Raw genomic sequence first — 13,656 nt, 5'->3', positions numbered from 1 at the left:
TTATTAGGTCGCATAAAGTGGAGGAACAAGCTATCTTCTGTTAAGGCTGTATTGTGGTCCGGGTCCGGGCCTAAACAGGCCTGGACTTGAGGCGGTCCCAGGCCAAACGGTCCCGGGCTTCACGGTCCCAATGTGTGGAACCGGCCCACGGTGGTCCTAAGCCCACATGGTCCCGGGCTAAATGGGCCGGGCCCGCGGGCCTAAACGGGCCTAACGGGCCTTTTTTTCGTTCCGGACTATTTTTTTAAATTTTTTTTTATCTAAGGCACTTTCTTGTAAATTATATATGTATATACTAGTATAAATTGCTTATATATAGCTATATAAATATATATAGTATATATAGTATGTATTGCCTATATAAATATATATAGTATATATTAGATATATATGTAGTTTATATGTATTAGATATATATATATAGTTTATATGTATTAGATATATAATATATATACTATATCAAATTTAAACACAAAATAAATTGCAAAGAAATATTCAAGGGAATGTCTTATATATTTTACTATTACGACATTAACAAAGAATGACAATATCTTTCTTAGTCTTCCTCCCCCAATGGAATGAGCACAACAAGGTACTAATACCACCATTAAAAGGAAAAAAAACTAAGGAAGATGTGCCAAAATACAAGTTACATGTTAGTCTATGTATTATCTCTAACAAATCTCATAAATCCTTCAAGGCCCGGAGGAATTTCAGTTGGTGGTGGTGGAAAAGAAGCTTGTTCATCACCGCTTCGAGGCGAAGAAGCATCCTGCGCAAGTTCCGCTAGCATTTCTTCATAAGCTTCATCTATCTCCGATTGTGATTCTGCAAGTCCAAAATTTCTTCTTTCCTAACAGATCCAATCTCTGAAGAGTACTGATTTTTCTAAGCTCTCCCTCATAGACGCTCTATGATCACTGATTTGAAGTCTCGCTCGACTGAATGCGCTCTCCGATGCCACTGTTGAAGCTTGAACACTTAAAATATCTCGAGCCATCCTTGAAAGAACCGGATAGTGTTTTTGTTTGTCCTTCCACCATTCCAAAACATCTAAGGAGCCGTCGGGATTCTCTGATTCAAGTCCCTGCAACAAATAAACTTGAAGCTCATTTAATTGTGAACTATCACCAAAATTATCACCTTGAGAACCCCTGAACTCCGTCCAAGAACTAAGGGCTTTTAGGCCCGCAGTTCTTTTAGATGCTTGCGAACTAGACGAAGTTGGAGTTGGAACATTTGGTCTAGCTTGATCTAAGGCAAATTGATAAGCATTATAAATTGTTTGAACATTTATTTTAATTGAGGCTTTTGCATCTCCAAGTTTAGCAAATTCCTCAGCTGAAAGTGATAAAACGTTATAAATTTTTGAATACCAAAAGTGAGGACCTCCTAATTTCATTGTAGGATTTAACAATGCAGCAACACCAAAAATAGGGGGATAGGGAAAAAATATTTTTTAAACTTAGCTTTCATAGAATTAATAGCTTCTTGATAAATTACACCACCCTCTGAAAATTGAGTAAATAAATCTACAAATGCTGCAATATAAACTAAACAGTTAGAAATAGTAGGGGTTAAATACATAAGTACCCAACTGACCAATGACCCAAATCCCCTTTACACACTTTTTGTGGACAATAATAGTATTACACACGCAACCTTTCTAAAGTGTATCTAGTACATACCATTTTGACTCGCGTGTTTACACACAAAAGAAGCGCGTGAAATTTGAGTTTTTGCTATTATATTATTTATTAAAGTGCCACGTGTTCAAATTTTATTTAATTGGGTCACAACCCCTTATTCTCCATCTTCATCCTCTGAACTCACTCCCCCAATTTGTGGTGTAGATAAAGGACGTGGCATTGAAAGCATCAGGAGCATATAAGTAAGGTACTCCATGTTCAACTCTGCCGCCGACGTCTCTATGGAAGAACAGAAGCCAAAATGATACATTGGACTCGATGTCGTCAGATAAATTCCGGTAGTCACACAAGAGAACAGGTAGTTCGAGTTCTAGCTCGGCAGCAGGGAGGAAGGAACTGAATGCGAGGGAAAAGGGATATCGAGCAAGGAAATTACACTGGTGTCGGCGTTTCGAGTGACCAGCGAGGTGAACCGGTGGTGTTCTTTGAAGAAAGCGAACCTAAAGAGTGGGTGGGTCAGGTTGAGCCGGCCGTGTTAACTTCATTGGAGAAACCTAACTAGTAACGCAATTCCGTCAACTTTTGATTGAATTTCCTCCTCGATTTGGTTTTGCATCTGTAATTTTAAATCAAATGGCAGTAATGATTTCAAAAAGTTGGCTTATAGCTTAATGACCATATTTGATGACAAGGAATATTTTGGTAGAATGTTCTTGGTTGTCTCCATTTTAAAACCTGCTCTATAATGGTGTTGCAGGTATAATAGTGTTGCAGGTATTTGTTGAAGAAGATGAGGGCATATTTGTAATTTTATATTTTATATTTTTATTTTTAAGTTTATAAACAAAAGTCAAACATGTGAAATACATGAATGAACTTTTTATGGGACCTGGTCAAAAGAGGTGTGTACTAGATACAGTTTAAAAAAGTTGCGTGTATAATATTATTATCATCCATAGAAAGTGTGTAAAAGGGATTTGGGCAATAGGTCAGGTGACAAGTTATGTATGTTGCCAAATAGTAGGATAATATTGGCCAGATAATTCATTTGTAGCAATATGAAATTGTTCTAAAAAGTCTACAAGCATTTTAACATTACTCCAATCTTGATTTGTAAGGTGCTCATCATTATCATCATCATCATCACCACCACCTACACGAGCATTATACGTTGCGCTTATTGGGTTCCTATATTCATATGCAACAACTAAACTTTCATACATGTAATTTCATCTAGTTGAACAAGCTTTTGGAACCTTTCTTTCTCTAAGGCCAAATTCATCACAATTTTTAAAATAGTCTCTAAGTCTACTTCTACGGTTTGAATAAAAAAGCCAATTAAGAGCCATTTTAACCTTTTTAATTTCTACATTTAAAACTTTCATACCAGCGCCGACGATTAAATGGTAAATATGACAAATACATCTAACATGAAAAATATTATTAAATGCAGGATTTAGTGTAGTTGTAAGCAAGCCTATAGTGTTAGTGTTACTAGAAGCATTATCCATTGAAATCGACATAATTTTATCTCTAATGCAAAAATATCTACAAATATTTGCAACTGTGTTAGCAATAAACTTACCTGTGTGGCGTGAATTAATTATTCTATAAGCAATAATGAGCTTTTGCATTATCCACTCATCATCTATCCAATGACTTGTAACAATTAGATAATCACAGTTATTACCACTTCTACCAATATCAGTAGTAATAGTAATGCGACAATCTATATGAGTAAATAAATAGCGCAAATCTTATTCATGTTTATGTTTATAAATATCGCTCTTTACGGTTGCGCGAGGCCATCCTTTATAAGTAGGATTAAAAACTCTTATAATATAATGCACAAAATGAGGGTTAGAAGGAAAACTATAGGGTAAGCACATAACAGTAACTATTTTTGCCAATTCTTCACGATCTTTATTTAGATCATAATATAAAATACCACCGGTAACAGTGTTAATTCCCGGTTGAACTAGATTTGAACCTGTACTAGGGTTAACCGTAGTATCTACACTTGTCCCCTCTTGCGCATTTTTCATTTATAAAAATCTAGTTTTTTCTCTAGGGTGTGTCTTTATGTGTCTAGTCAAACTACCCGTACCGCTACGGTCTCCAGTAAATTTATGAACTAGTTGAGACCCACAAGTTTTACACTTAGCCTTATTTTGTTCTCTTCGTTGAGTAAAAAAGTGTCAAACAAGAGATATTTTAGGTCGTTTAGCAGGTTGTCTATTAAAAGTAGGGGTTACTACAGGAGGGTCAGGCGGGGCATCATTTGGGTTACTAACAGGACTAGTAGGTGTATCATCTAAATCCGGTTGCGTTTCATCTAAATCATCATTTTTCTCATCATTTTCACAGATAGTTTCATTAGGATAAAGGGCATTCATAACTTCTCCATTTAATTGTTGACCTGGTGCAACATCATGGCAAAATTGGCCATCGAAAAATTGAAAACAAGGGTTATCACTATCAAGAATAATAGGTGGAGGAGGACGGGTAACAGGTCTGTGTCGGGGAGCCGGGGGAAGAGTAGTAGCTTGGCTACTAGATTCACCAATTTTAGATTTTCCCTTACCCTTACCACCAAAAAAAAATTTCAAAGAAAATGCTATATTAATTATAATTATACTAATAAAAGTAACAAAACTATAATATTAAAACTTCAGAGTTGGAACGAGTTTACCAAATTGACGAACAACTTCTTGAAAATTGAATATCGTTGAAGACTTGAATACTTCAATTCACCAACTTCATAATTTTTCATGAAATTGCAATAATAAAGTAAGCAATTATAGAAGAAAATTAGAGAGAGATTGATGAATTTGTGAGTAAAAATGAAAGAATGTGGGGGTATTTATAGTTGAGAATTGGAAAAAGTGTAATTATAAAAAGTTTGAGGGCCAAATGGCTATTTTGTAAAGTGCTAAACGGTTGAATTTTGATGGCCAACGGCTAGATTATAAAAATCTGACCGTTTTTTTTAAAAAAAATAGTCGTTGGTGCCCGTTTGGCCCGTTGGGCCCGGTTGAACTAGCCCAGGCCCGCCTGCCGGTCCCGGGCTTAACGGTTCCGAGCTCACGGGTTATTTGGGTTGGACCGGCCCGCTACGGACTTATGCACCACTAGAGATCGGGCCCGCTTGAACCGGCTTTGGTCCTGGGCCGGTCCCGGACCACAATACAGCCTTAGCTTCTGCTTAAAGCTCCCCTTTTAGGTTTGAATAATAGTTGGAAAGTGCGGTTTATGAGGCAAGCAAAATGACCAAACTTTTACTACTCTAATTAAGGAATGTTATTGTTGCATTGGTGGATAGGTTTGAACTACTAAAGTACAGATTGATTAATGACTATCTTACGGTTGCAGTTTAATATTCAGAAAATTCTAATATCACATGACCAAGTTAAGTAGAAGCATGTTATGCCGGGACATTTTGTAAGAGCTCTGAATTTTTTTTTCGTGTCATAAAATATATAGAATCTGACCAACTACTTTTGTCACCATGGTATCCAGGAAAAACTTATCTATATTCTGTTTACACTACTCTATTGAATACATAATATTTTTCTTCACATACATTGTTTCTACTAAATCATTAACTAATGCACCTTGTTCTCACTTAAATTTATCATTTAATCATGGTAAATTAATATGATTTGATATATAAATTGAGTTGAATCTATCCAGCATCTCACCAAAAATCAATCTTTCTCTGTTTTGAAGAGAAAGGAACTGAAGCCATCTAAGAAATTTGTAACTTTGGGCATGTCCATCTTGATTTTTGTACCAAAATGAGTTTTTAATGCTCTAGGTTTGCCACTAATCACCATAAAAGGAAAAGGAAAAAAAAAATACACGCTTCACTGTATTCACCAATTCTTGTTTGCTACAAGACAGAAATATTTGTACTGAAAATGATAAACAGGAATATTTGGTACAAGAAAATGGTCATATTATAAGAGTAGAAGAAAGGGGAAATCAAAAGTATAATTATACAACTGTCTTATTCATCCTTTCATATCGTAAAATGCAATATTTTGAACTGCCCTACTTAAACCAATACGTACTAATTGTTTTGTTTTTCACCAGCTTTATTTGTACCAGACCACCAATTCCTCAATAGTCAAGCCACTCCAGAATTAATCTTCAATTCCTCCTTGAGATTCTCTTTCTCCAATATTATATGTATATCTGAATAAAAGCAAAAGAAAAATGGGCATGGGCGGGCTGCTTTCTGTAAAAAGTAAGCACGCCGCTGCCTAAGAACCCAAGAACTCTAAAATCATATTCTTTGACCATTTTCTGTATATCAGAACTGAGTGTGGCTTGAGAATGTCTGTCCAAATTTCCAACCAGCTGGAACAACATTTAAGAATGTTTTTGTGACACCATCAGTGGTAGTGACCTTAAAAGATATAGATTGTCCATCAAGATATGCATTGGATTGCCAACTTGCTCCCCAATTCCTAGACATGGTCAACCAGTTTGTGTTTGAGCCTTTGATTTGAACAGATTGAACAGATCCTGCCCCTGCTACATTGCTTACCAAGACTAGTTCAAAATAGTCCCTTCCATTGATTGTGAATCTAACTCCATGTTTCTTCTTGCAAGGAACTCTGCTCCACAAAAAACATCAAGTATGTCAAATCAACTTGTCTGGTAAAAATGTGAAGGACTCATAGACGAAGTTACAATTTGAAGTTTACGGGTTCAGTATTCTAGTCTTTTTAAGTTACTGGGTTCTCAACTAATAATTTTTACATAATAAATGAGTTTTACAAGACAAATACAAAGTTTGAACCAAAGTTACTAAGTTCAGTCAAACCCGTAATTTGGTGTATGGCTCCGTCCCGGAAAGGACTTATGTTTAAGTCAACCCGAAAATCTAATTTATAAGGCGTGAAGTGTCTAAGACCTTACAAGGACATAACATCTCATTCTCCCAATCAATATGAGATGTTCTAACACCGTAAGAAGGATGAACAATATAACACGGAGGCCTAACATTAATATTGGATAAATCAAGAAGTACAAATATACCTGCCTCTGATACCTTATAAAGAAATGGATATTAAACCTAACTCAATCTCAAAGTTAGCTTATAAGATGAGAACTGCACAGTACTATATGATGAGACAATGTTCCATTCCCTCAATCAAAAAGGAATGTTCTAACATTATCTTAGAACTTTACTACTATAAATCATGCCAAGAATCTTGACAACTCTTAGTGGAACTAATCTCATTTAGAATGAAGATTGTGTCATTCTATGGACTAATAATATGTAAATTAAATGAACAATGAGGACTACCTTTTGTAGAGCACGGGAACAATGCCTCCTTTGTAAATACCAATCTTTTCCCAAGCAGGTTGAGCCATGTCGAAATGGGGACGAGGAGGGTTACACCAGCCTCCATTGTTACTAGGAAGATTGTAATTTGGTGGGCAAAAATTTGTAGCTGTAATTGTAACAGATACTCCCTTCTTGCACCATGCGGGGTCTGCCTTATAATCACAGATGATCTTGTAGCATTGGCCACAGGATCCTCCATCATTGAACAATGCAGTGCTCAATGCTGCTGTCCTTGTTCCATACCCTGTTGAATACAAGTTTCCATATCCACAAGCACCACCTACAAAATTACCAAATCACTTGTTATTAATCAAGATTCCAGTCAATTACAAGGTCCAATTAATTAGTATGATGTTGAGAGATGTTGTGTCTTTAAAAATGGATCCAACATATAAGTAGTGGGTGCACCTAGTCTCGAATTTTATAAACGCGTAAAGGAATTTTAAAGAAAATATGTGTATATACAGAGGTGCACCTACTACATTAAAATCTTGGATCCGTCTCTATCTACGTACCCATTGTGCCAGAAGCATCAGCTCCACCATAAAATGTGGCATGAGCACTTGACCATCCAGAATCTGCTGAAAAACCATTTGCACTTAAGAAAATGGTGCACAAACCAATTATGAATCCCAGTGCTAGAATGCCATTGTTGCCCATTTTTCTTAGTGGTTTCCAATAGCAGAAGAAATAACAAGATTGGTGAAGAAAATGAGGAATTAATTGGAGCTATGGTGAATTCTACAGTAGTACTGACATAACCAAGAAAAGTGATTGTTACTTAAATAGGTGCACTGTTTATTGATACAACCACCTCACATGTGATCACTGCAACTAGAGGGGGAAGAAAAAAATAAGAACTTTTAATATAAAATTAAATTATCTCTGCAGAAAACTGCAGACTTCAGACCTCATTCAATTATTCCCACGTTCAACTTCTTAGCCCACATGGTTTTCCCAAGTGAGAAGCAGTGAATGCATCAAAAACCCATCTCAATTTGTCATATTTTTCTAATGTTTTTTCTTGGTTCTTTATGAAATAAGGCTAACACATTCAATGTTCTATTACCAAGTAGAGAATAATTTTTCTGTCAAATTGTGATGTTACCTCACATGGCTTTGATTGACCTACATGCCTCTGAGTTATGTCTTATCATTATTATCTGTAAATGCACATGTGGTGATATGAGGCCTCTGTCATTTGCATGCTTGTTTTCCAAGTCTAATTTAATAGGAGCATTATATTTTAGCTAGGAGTATAAATAACTTAATTATCATTAGTTACCAAAAGAGATAGTTGCCTAAAATCCATGGATAAAATGAATGTCATTATGTCCCTATTACTTAATATTTCACGAGTCACACAGTATGTTCATTTTTTATGATTTGAAATTTTTTAAAATACAATTTAATTATAAGAACTGTGATTTATGACAGTTTTCATATATGATATCTAAATATGCAAAGTTTGTTGTAATAAACTTGAGAAACAATTTAATTTCTAATTATACAAAAGTTGGTTTAATAAACTTAAGAAACCTACGTATGGGACTCACTGAAAAATAGGGCATTAACTCTTGCCCATCGTATTCTGTCCGTGACAGATGGAGTAATATTTCCTGGAAAATGGAAATCTATCCTTCTACATAAATCCAAAGTTAAATTAATTCGCAAAATCAAATAAAATCATCTTAAAAATCGATTTGTAATTGGTTTGGTACTCTTTGGTGTAAACTTAAAAAAAAGAAACTCATACTTACTTTGATATTAAGCTAGAAAAGGATGAAGACTGAAGCGAAATCGAACTAAATTGACACCTCTGCCACTTCGTAAATTTTTAATTTTTATATATAAAAGTTATTTTTATAGAAAATTTTAAATAAATGGCTCATCGTATGTGGGTTGCAATCGTTCTAATGGTAATTAATTAGGCATTCATGATCCTTGTTCTACTCTTCTTCGTTTGAAAATATGTCAGGCTTAATGTTGGCCAAGACTAACTCATACTTGTTGTTTATATCAGCTCAATAAATACATGAAGTATGTCTTTGCACTCTTATTACTAAAGATAATTAATTAACATATACATTCTCATGTGTAACTTAAAAAAGAACACTCCGATACGCAAAGTATTCTGTATTCACACAGGGTCTGAGGAAGGCCCGCACTCCAACGAGTGTGATGTATATAATCTATCCTAATGCAAGCATTATCGGCTGTTTCCACGTCTCGAATCCATAACCTATAAGTCACAAGTAAATAACTCTGACGTTGCTCTAAAGCTCGACTTTACCTTGGCGCAGTATTTTGTAACAAATGTTCATGAATCTGTATCTTCATTTAGTATAGCAAAATTAAACAAAGAAATTAATCCAATTAATCAGAACTTCTTGTGTGGTCGGCATTTGTTGGCTGATCGTGCATTTTCATGATTGATTCCAAGTTGTTACCTTAACAGCCAGCAGGGCGCGTGTGGAGGAAAAGAAGAGAGTTTCTTTAGATCCTTGGACTTTATTGATAAAAAATAAGTTAATGATATATCCTTGAACATGAAAAAAATTTAATTGGTTTCAAATATTAACAACTATTAACTGTACATGCGATTATCTTCTCCACTATAAAGCACATCAAAATTGATTCTAAAGTACTTTGGGGGTGGGGTGGGGGTAGCGGGCAAAGATGACGAGGTGCTTCTTTACTTTCTGAAAAAGAAGTAACTAAAGGGAATCTGGTAAGAGATGCTTTCTTTAGCCAAAGTCTATCGAAATATCCTCTCAATCTTCTTATACTATTCTTGCTAGACCTCCTACTGTGATTATTATTTAGTTGTTTACATTAAAGGGAGCCACTTTTTCCTGCAGAGTGAAGGACACATTCTTTCGTCTAAGATAAAATAAAATATAGTCTCTTTATTCATAGTGGATTATTCTCTTTATATGAAGTTCAAAAAGTGAGAAATATTTGTTTAGACCAAAAATCATTATCCTTACAACTTATGATAAGATCAAGATATACCCCAAATTAAATTAAATCGAAAAATCAAATAAATTAATCATCTTAAAATCTATTTGTAATTTGGTTTGGTACTCTTTGGTGTAAATTTTAAAAAAGAAACTTTTACCTAATTTGATACTAAGCTAGAAACGGATGAACCGAAATCGAACTAAATTTACAAGTCTCTGCCACTTCATAAATTTTAATTTATATATAAAAAATCTATATTTATAGAAAATTTCAAATAAATGGCTCATCTTATGTGGGTTGCAATCTAATGGTAATTAGACATATTCTTGATCGTTGTTCTACTTTTCTTCTTTTGAAAATATATCTAGCCGTGGCTTAATGTAGGTCAAAACATACTCGTACTCATTATTTATACTGAATCAATAAATACAAGAAACATGTCTTCACATCTTATTACTAAATTATAATTAATTAACACATACAGTCTCACCTTAATGTATAACTTAATCATGATAATTAAGTATTATTAGGCTCTTGGCGCAGCATTTTGTAATAGATGTTTGAAGGAATCACATGAATCTGCATCTTCATTTAGTATAGTGATGGTAGGCTAGAAATATGGGTTTTTGGCTAGGTTGCACATGTTATTTACTATACTTTAGTTGTGGTTGAGCTTAAATGTGAAGTGTTTATACTCATTACGTGATTTTTATGTGTAGGGTGTAATTCCGAGCTATGACACATTTTTGGAATTAAAACGGATAATTTGGAGCTTTGAAGTGTAAGTAGAAGCCCAAAAAATTAACCAGGATCGTTTCTGGAGTTCGAAGATCAACTCTGGATATTAAAATTGAAGAAAATTGATAGCACAAAGAATTGTACTAATGAGCCTCATGGTTGCCGCGACTGTGCAAATGTTGTTGTTTTTGACAAAATACAAGGTCTTTGATAAAGTGAACTAGCGCGGCGCATGGCGGCGGACCTGTAAAACTTTCGGCCCAACTTTTCCTACTTCGCTTTGGAGAGGGTAGTTTTATCTGGACCCGTTTCTACAGGGTATAATAACACTAAAAATACGATTTTGAGGGGACTTTTGACCTATAGAGGATTGAGAGAGCATTGGAGGCTTCAAGACACAAGATTTCACTATTCTTTACCAATTCAATACGCGAGTTTAGATTGTAATGTTGGGTTTATGTTTTCTATGTTCTTGAACTTATTTGTAATTACTTTCCCCATGATTGTAGAGTAATTTGCCTTAAGGTTTGACATGATTTAGTGACTTGATTATTATCTATGGAGTTGTTTATTATTTGATTGCTTTAATTTATTGGAAGAGCTTTAGCTCATTTAATTCGTTATTGTGGTTAATCGGAATACAAGCATAATATTGAATTTTGTTGCAACTCGGGTCAATTTGTTTTGGTATTTCCTTAAAGTAATTGAAAGAGTTTTGTGATCTACCGTTTGAATTAAGATGAGAAATTTCCTTAAGAAGTTTCTCTTAGACCATTCTTACTAGTAGATTCTTGCAAGTTTTACTGCACTTCATATTAGCTTATTTGAACGGTTTAGGTTTAATATAGAGAGGAATATGAATCGGAATAATAAGAAATAACCTATTGAATTCGTGAGAATCAATAGAATATTAAAAGTGAAATTTAACAGTGTCAAATCCGGGATAGAAGTCTTGTACCTTTAATTTCCGTCAGAGGAGGTGGTTAGAGCTGCTTAAGGATTATGATATTACTATTTTGTACCACCCGGGGAAGGTCAATGTGGTGGCTGATGCCTTGAGTTGCCAGGCGGAGAGTTTGGGGAGTTTGGCTTATTTACCAGCAGCAAAGTGGCCCATGGCGATGGATGTTCAGGCCTTAGTCAGCCAGTTTGTGAGATTGGATATTTCGGAGCCCAGTCGGGTCCTAGCTTGTGTGGTTTTTCGGTCTTCCTTGTTTGATCGTATCAGAGAGCATCAGTTTTGTCACACCTCCTTTTTCCGCCCTCGCGGGGGTACAGGAGTTTTTTCCAATTAAAGGACAGTCGAAACGGGATTTGTTTATTTATTTCAGAGTCGCCACTTGGGAGATTTAGGGTGTCCCAAGTCACCAGTTTAATCCCGAATCGAGGAAAAGAATGACTCTGTATTACAGTCCGCGAACCAGAAATCCGGATAAGGAATTTTGTTAACCCGGGAGAAGGTGTTAGGCATTCCCGAGTTCCGTGGTTCTAGCACGATCGCTCAACTGTTATATTTGGCTTGATTATCTGATATAATACGTATTATAAACTTATGTGCAAATTTATCCCTTAGCCGCTTTTATTATTATTATTATTATTATTATTTTATTTATTGTTATTATTTTACGAAGAATTGCAACATTGTGAAAACGTATTTCAAATCACGTCGCAATCAATGCACCCGTGATTATCGACACATTTCGACTCCGTTGAGATTTAGATTTGGGTTACATAAATGCACACCCGTATTTAAGAAAATAACATTATTAAATACGCGCCTAGAGCGACTAGCGTATCATTATTTTGGGTAGGGCCGTGAAATTTGCTAAAACGGCTCCTCCCTAATTCTAAGCGATTAAATGTACATTTATTGAGGGCCCCGCAATCTATACATTTCATTAAGCGAGACTCATCTCATTTATTTTAAATGGACAAATCTTAAAACGACTACATTTTTCTATAAAAATTAGTCTCTAAAATAAAGAAAGAACATCCTAATTAATTACTAGCTTTTTATTATTTTAAGAAGACATGACATGCTAATTGCTTGATTAATACAAATATTGATGAAAAAGGAATTTTACTCTTAATTTCGAAATTATAAATAAAATAAAAATTCAACAACTAATATTCAAAATAAACAAATATAGCTAGATTAAAACTCAGCATTGTTATTTTTTTTAAAAAAAATATTATTGAGATTAATTATTCACAATCATTTGAAACTAGATTTAACCATAATTACTAAAGCTTATTAGAAAGTTTATTAGACTTAAACGTTCTTTTAATCTTTCTTAAGCTCAAATCATGCCTTAATGCCTAATTTACGATGTTTAATTTAAAGTCGTGTCTTAGCTAAATTTAGCTACTTGTTCATGATCAACCTATAATCTTGAAGCCTTCATAACTAGTGAATTAACCTATTTTGCCGAACTGATTTATTACAGACTAACTTATGATATTATTTTCTTATTCCAGTTATTATTTAGTAATTCATGAAATAGCTTAAATACAATCAACAAAAGGAACAAAGAAAAAACGAAATTAAAACTTCAAATTTTCATTCTTCATATGTATTCACGCTTCATATTTCGGATTACAATAAACAACTTTTCAGTTGTGTACCTGATATTGGAAGCAAAAGAAAATGAATATGAGAATCAGTAGCAACAGTAAAATCAGTACAACACAGCAACAATAGCCCAGCAACAGTAACAACCCAGTAACAGACCGGTGGAGTAGTAATCCAAAAAAAACAAAAGCTTCCAGCTTTTATGAAACAACAATTAATTCTGATTTCAAACAACAAAAGAAAGCAGAATATTTTTTTTAGTTTTTTTTTATTTGAAAGCTTAAATATTTTTCGGAATTTTTTATCTCTTAAATGTTCAGCCCTTTTCTCTCTCTTATTTTCAGATTTGTTTCTCTCTCCCGTTTTTTTTTCTG

At 34.5% G+C, this 13,656-nt stretch overlaps 1 protein-coding gene across 1 annotated transcript; it reads right to left on the bottom strand.

Moving 5' to 3' along the window:
* Nucleotides 1-5,608: 5,608 nt before the first annotated feature.
* LOC107810403 (expansin-A11-like) lies at nucleotides 5,609-7,810 on the bottom strand. Its single transcript, XM_016635183.2, has 3 exons — nucleotides 7,524-7,810; nucleotides 6,967-7,288; nucleotides 5,609-6,271 (listed from the first exon to the last, which is right to left on the bottom strand). Exons 1-3 carry the CDS (start codon nucleotides 7,666-7,668, stop codon nucleotides 5,965-5,967), a joined length of 774 nt encoding a protein of 257 aa, XP_016490669.1. The 5' UTR covers nucleotides 7,669-7,810; the 3' UTR covers nucleotides 5,609-5,964.
* Nucleotides 7,811-13,656: the final 5,846 nt, after the last annotated feature.

Source organism: Nicotiana tabacum, chromosome 20, assembly GCF_000715075.1.
Source record: "Nicotiana tabacum cultivar K326 chromosome 20, ASM71507v2, whole genome shotgun sequence".
NCBI lineage: Eukaryota > Viridiplantae > Streptophyta > Magnoliopsida > Solanales > Solanaceae > Nicotiana > Nicotiana tabacum.
This window is presented reverse-complemented; position numbering and strand designations above follow the sequence as displayed.

Coding starts and splice junctions, on each gene's coding strand:
- LOC107810403 (XM_016635183.2), bottom strand. CDS start 7,668: ATGGGCAACAATGGCATTCTAGCACTGGGATTCATAATTGGTTTGTGC. Junction 7,289..7,523: donor TGATGCTTCTGGCACAATGG/GTACGTAGATAG, acceptor GTAATTTTGTAG/GTGGTGCTTGTGGATATGGA. Junction 6,272..6,966: donor GTTCCCGTGCTCTACAAAAG/GTAGTCCTCATT, acceptor TTTGTGGAGCAG/AGTTCCTTGCAAGAAGAAAC.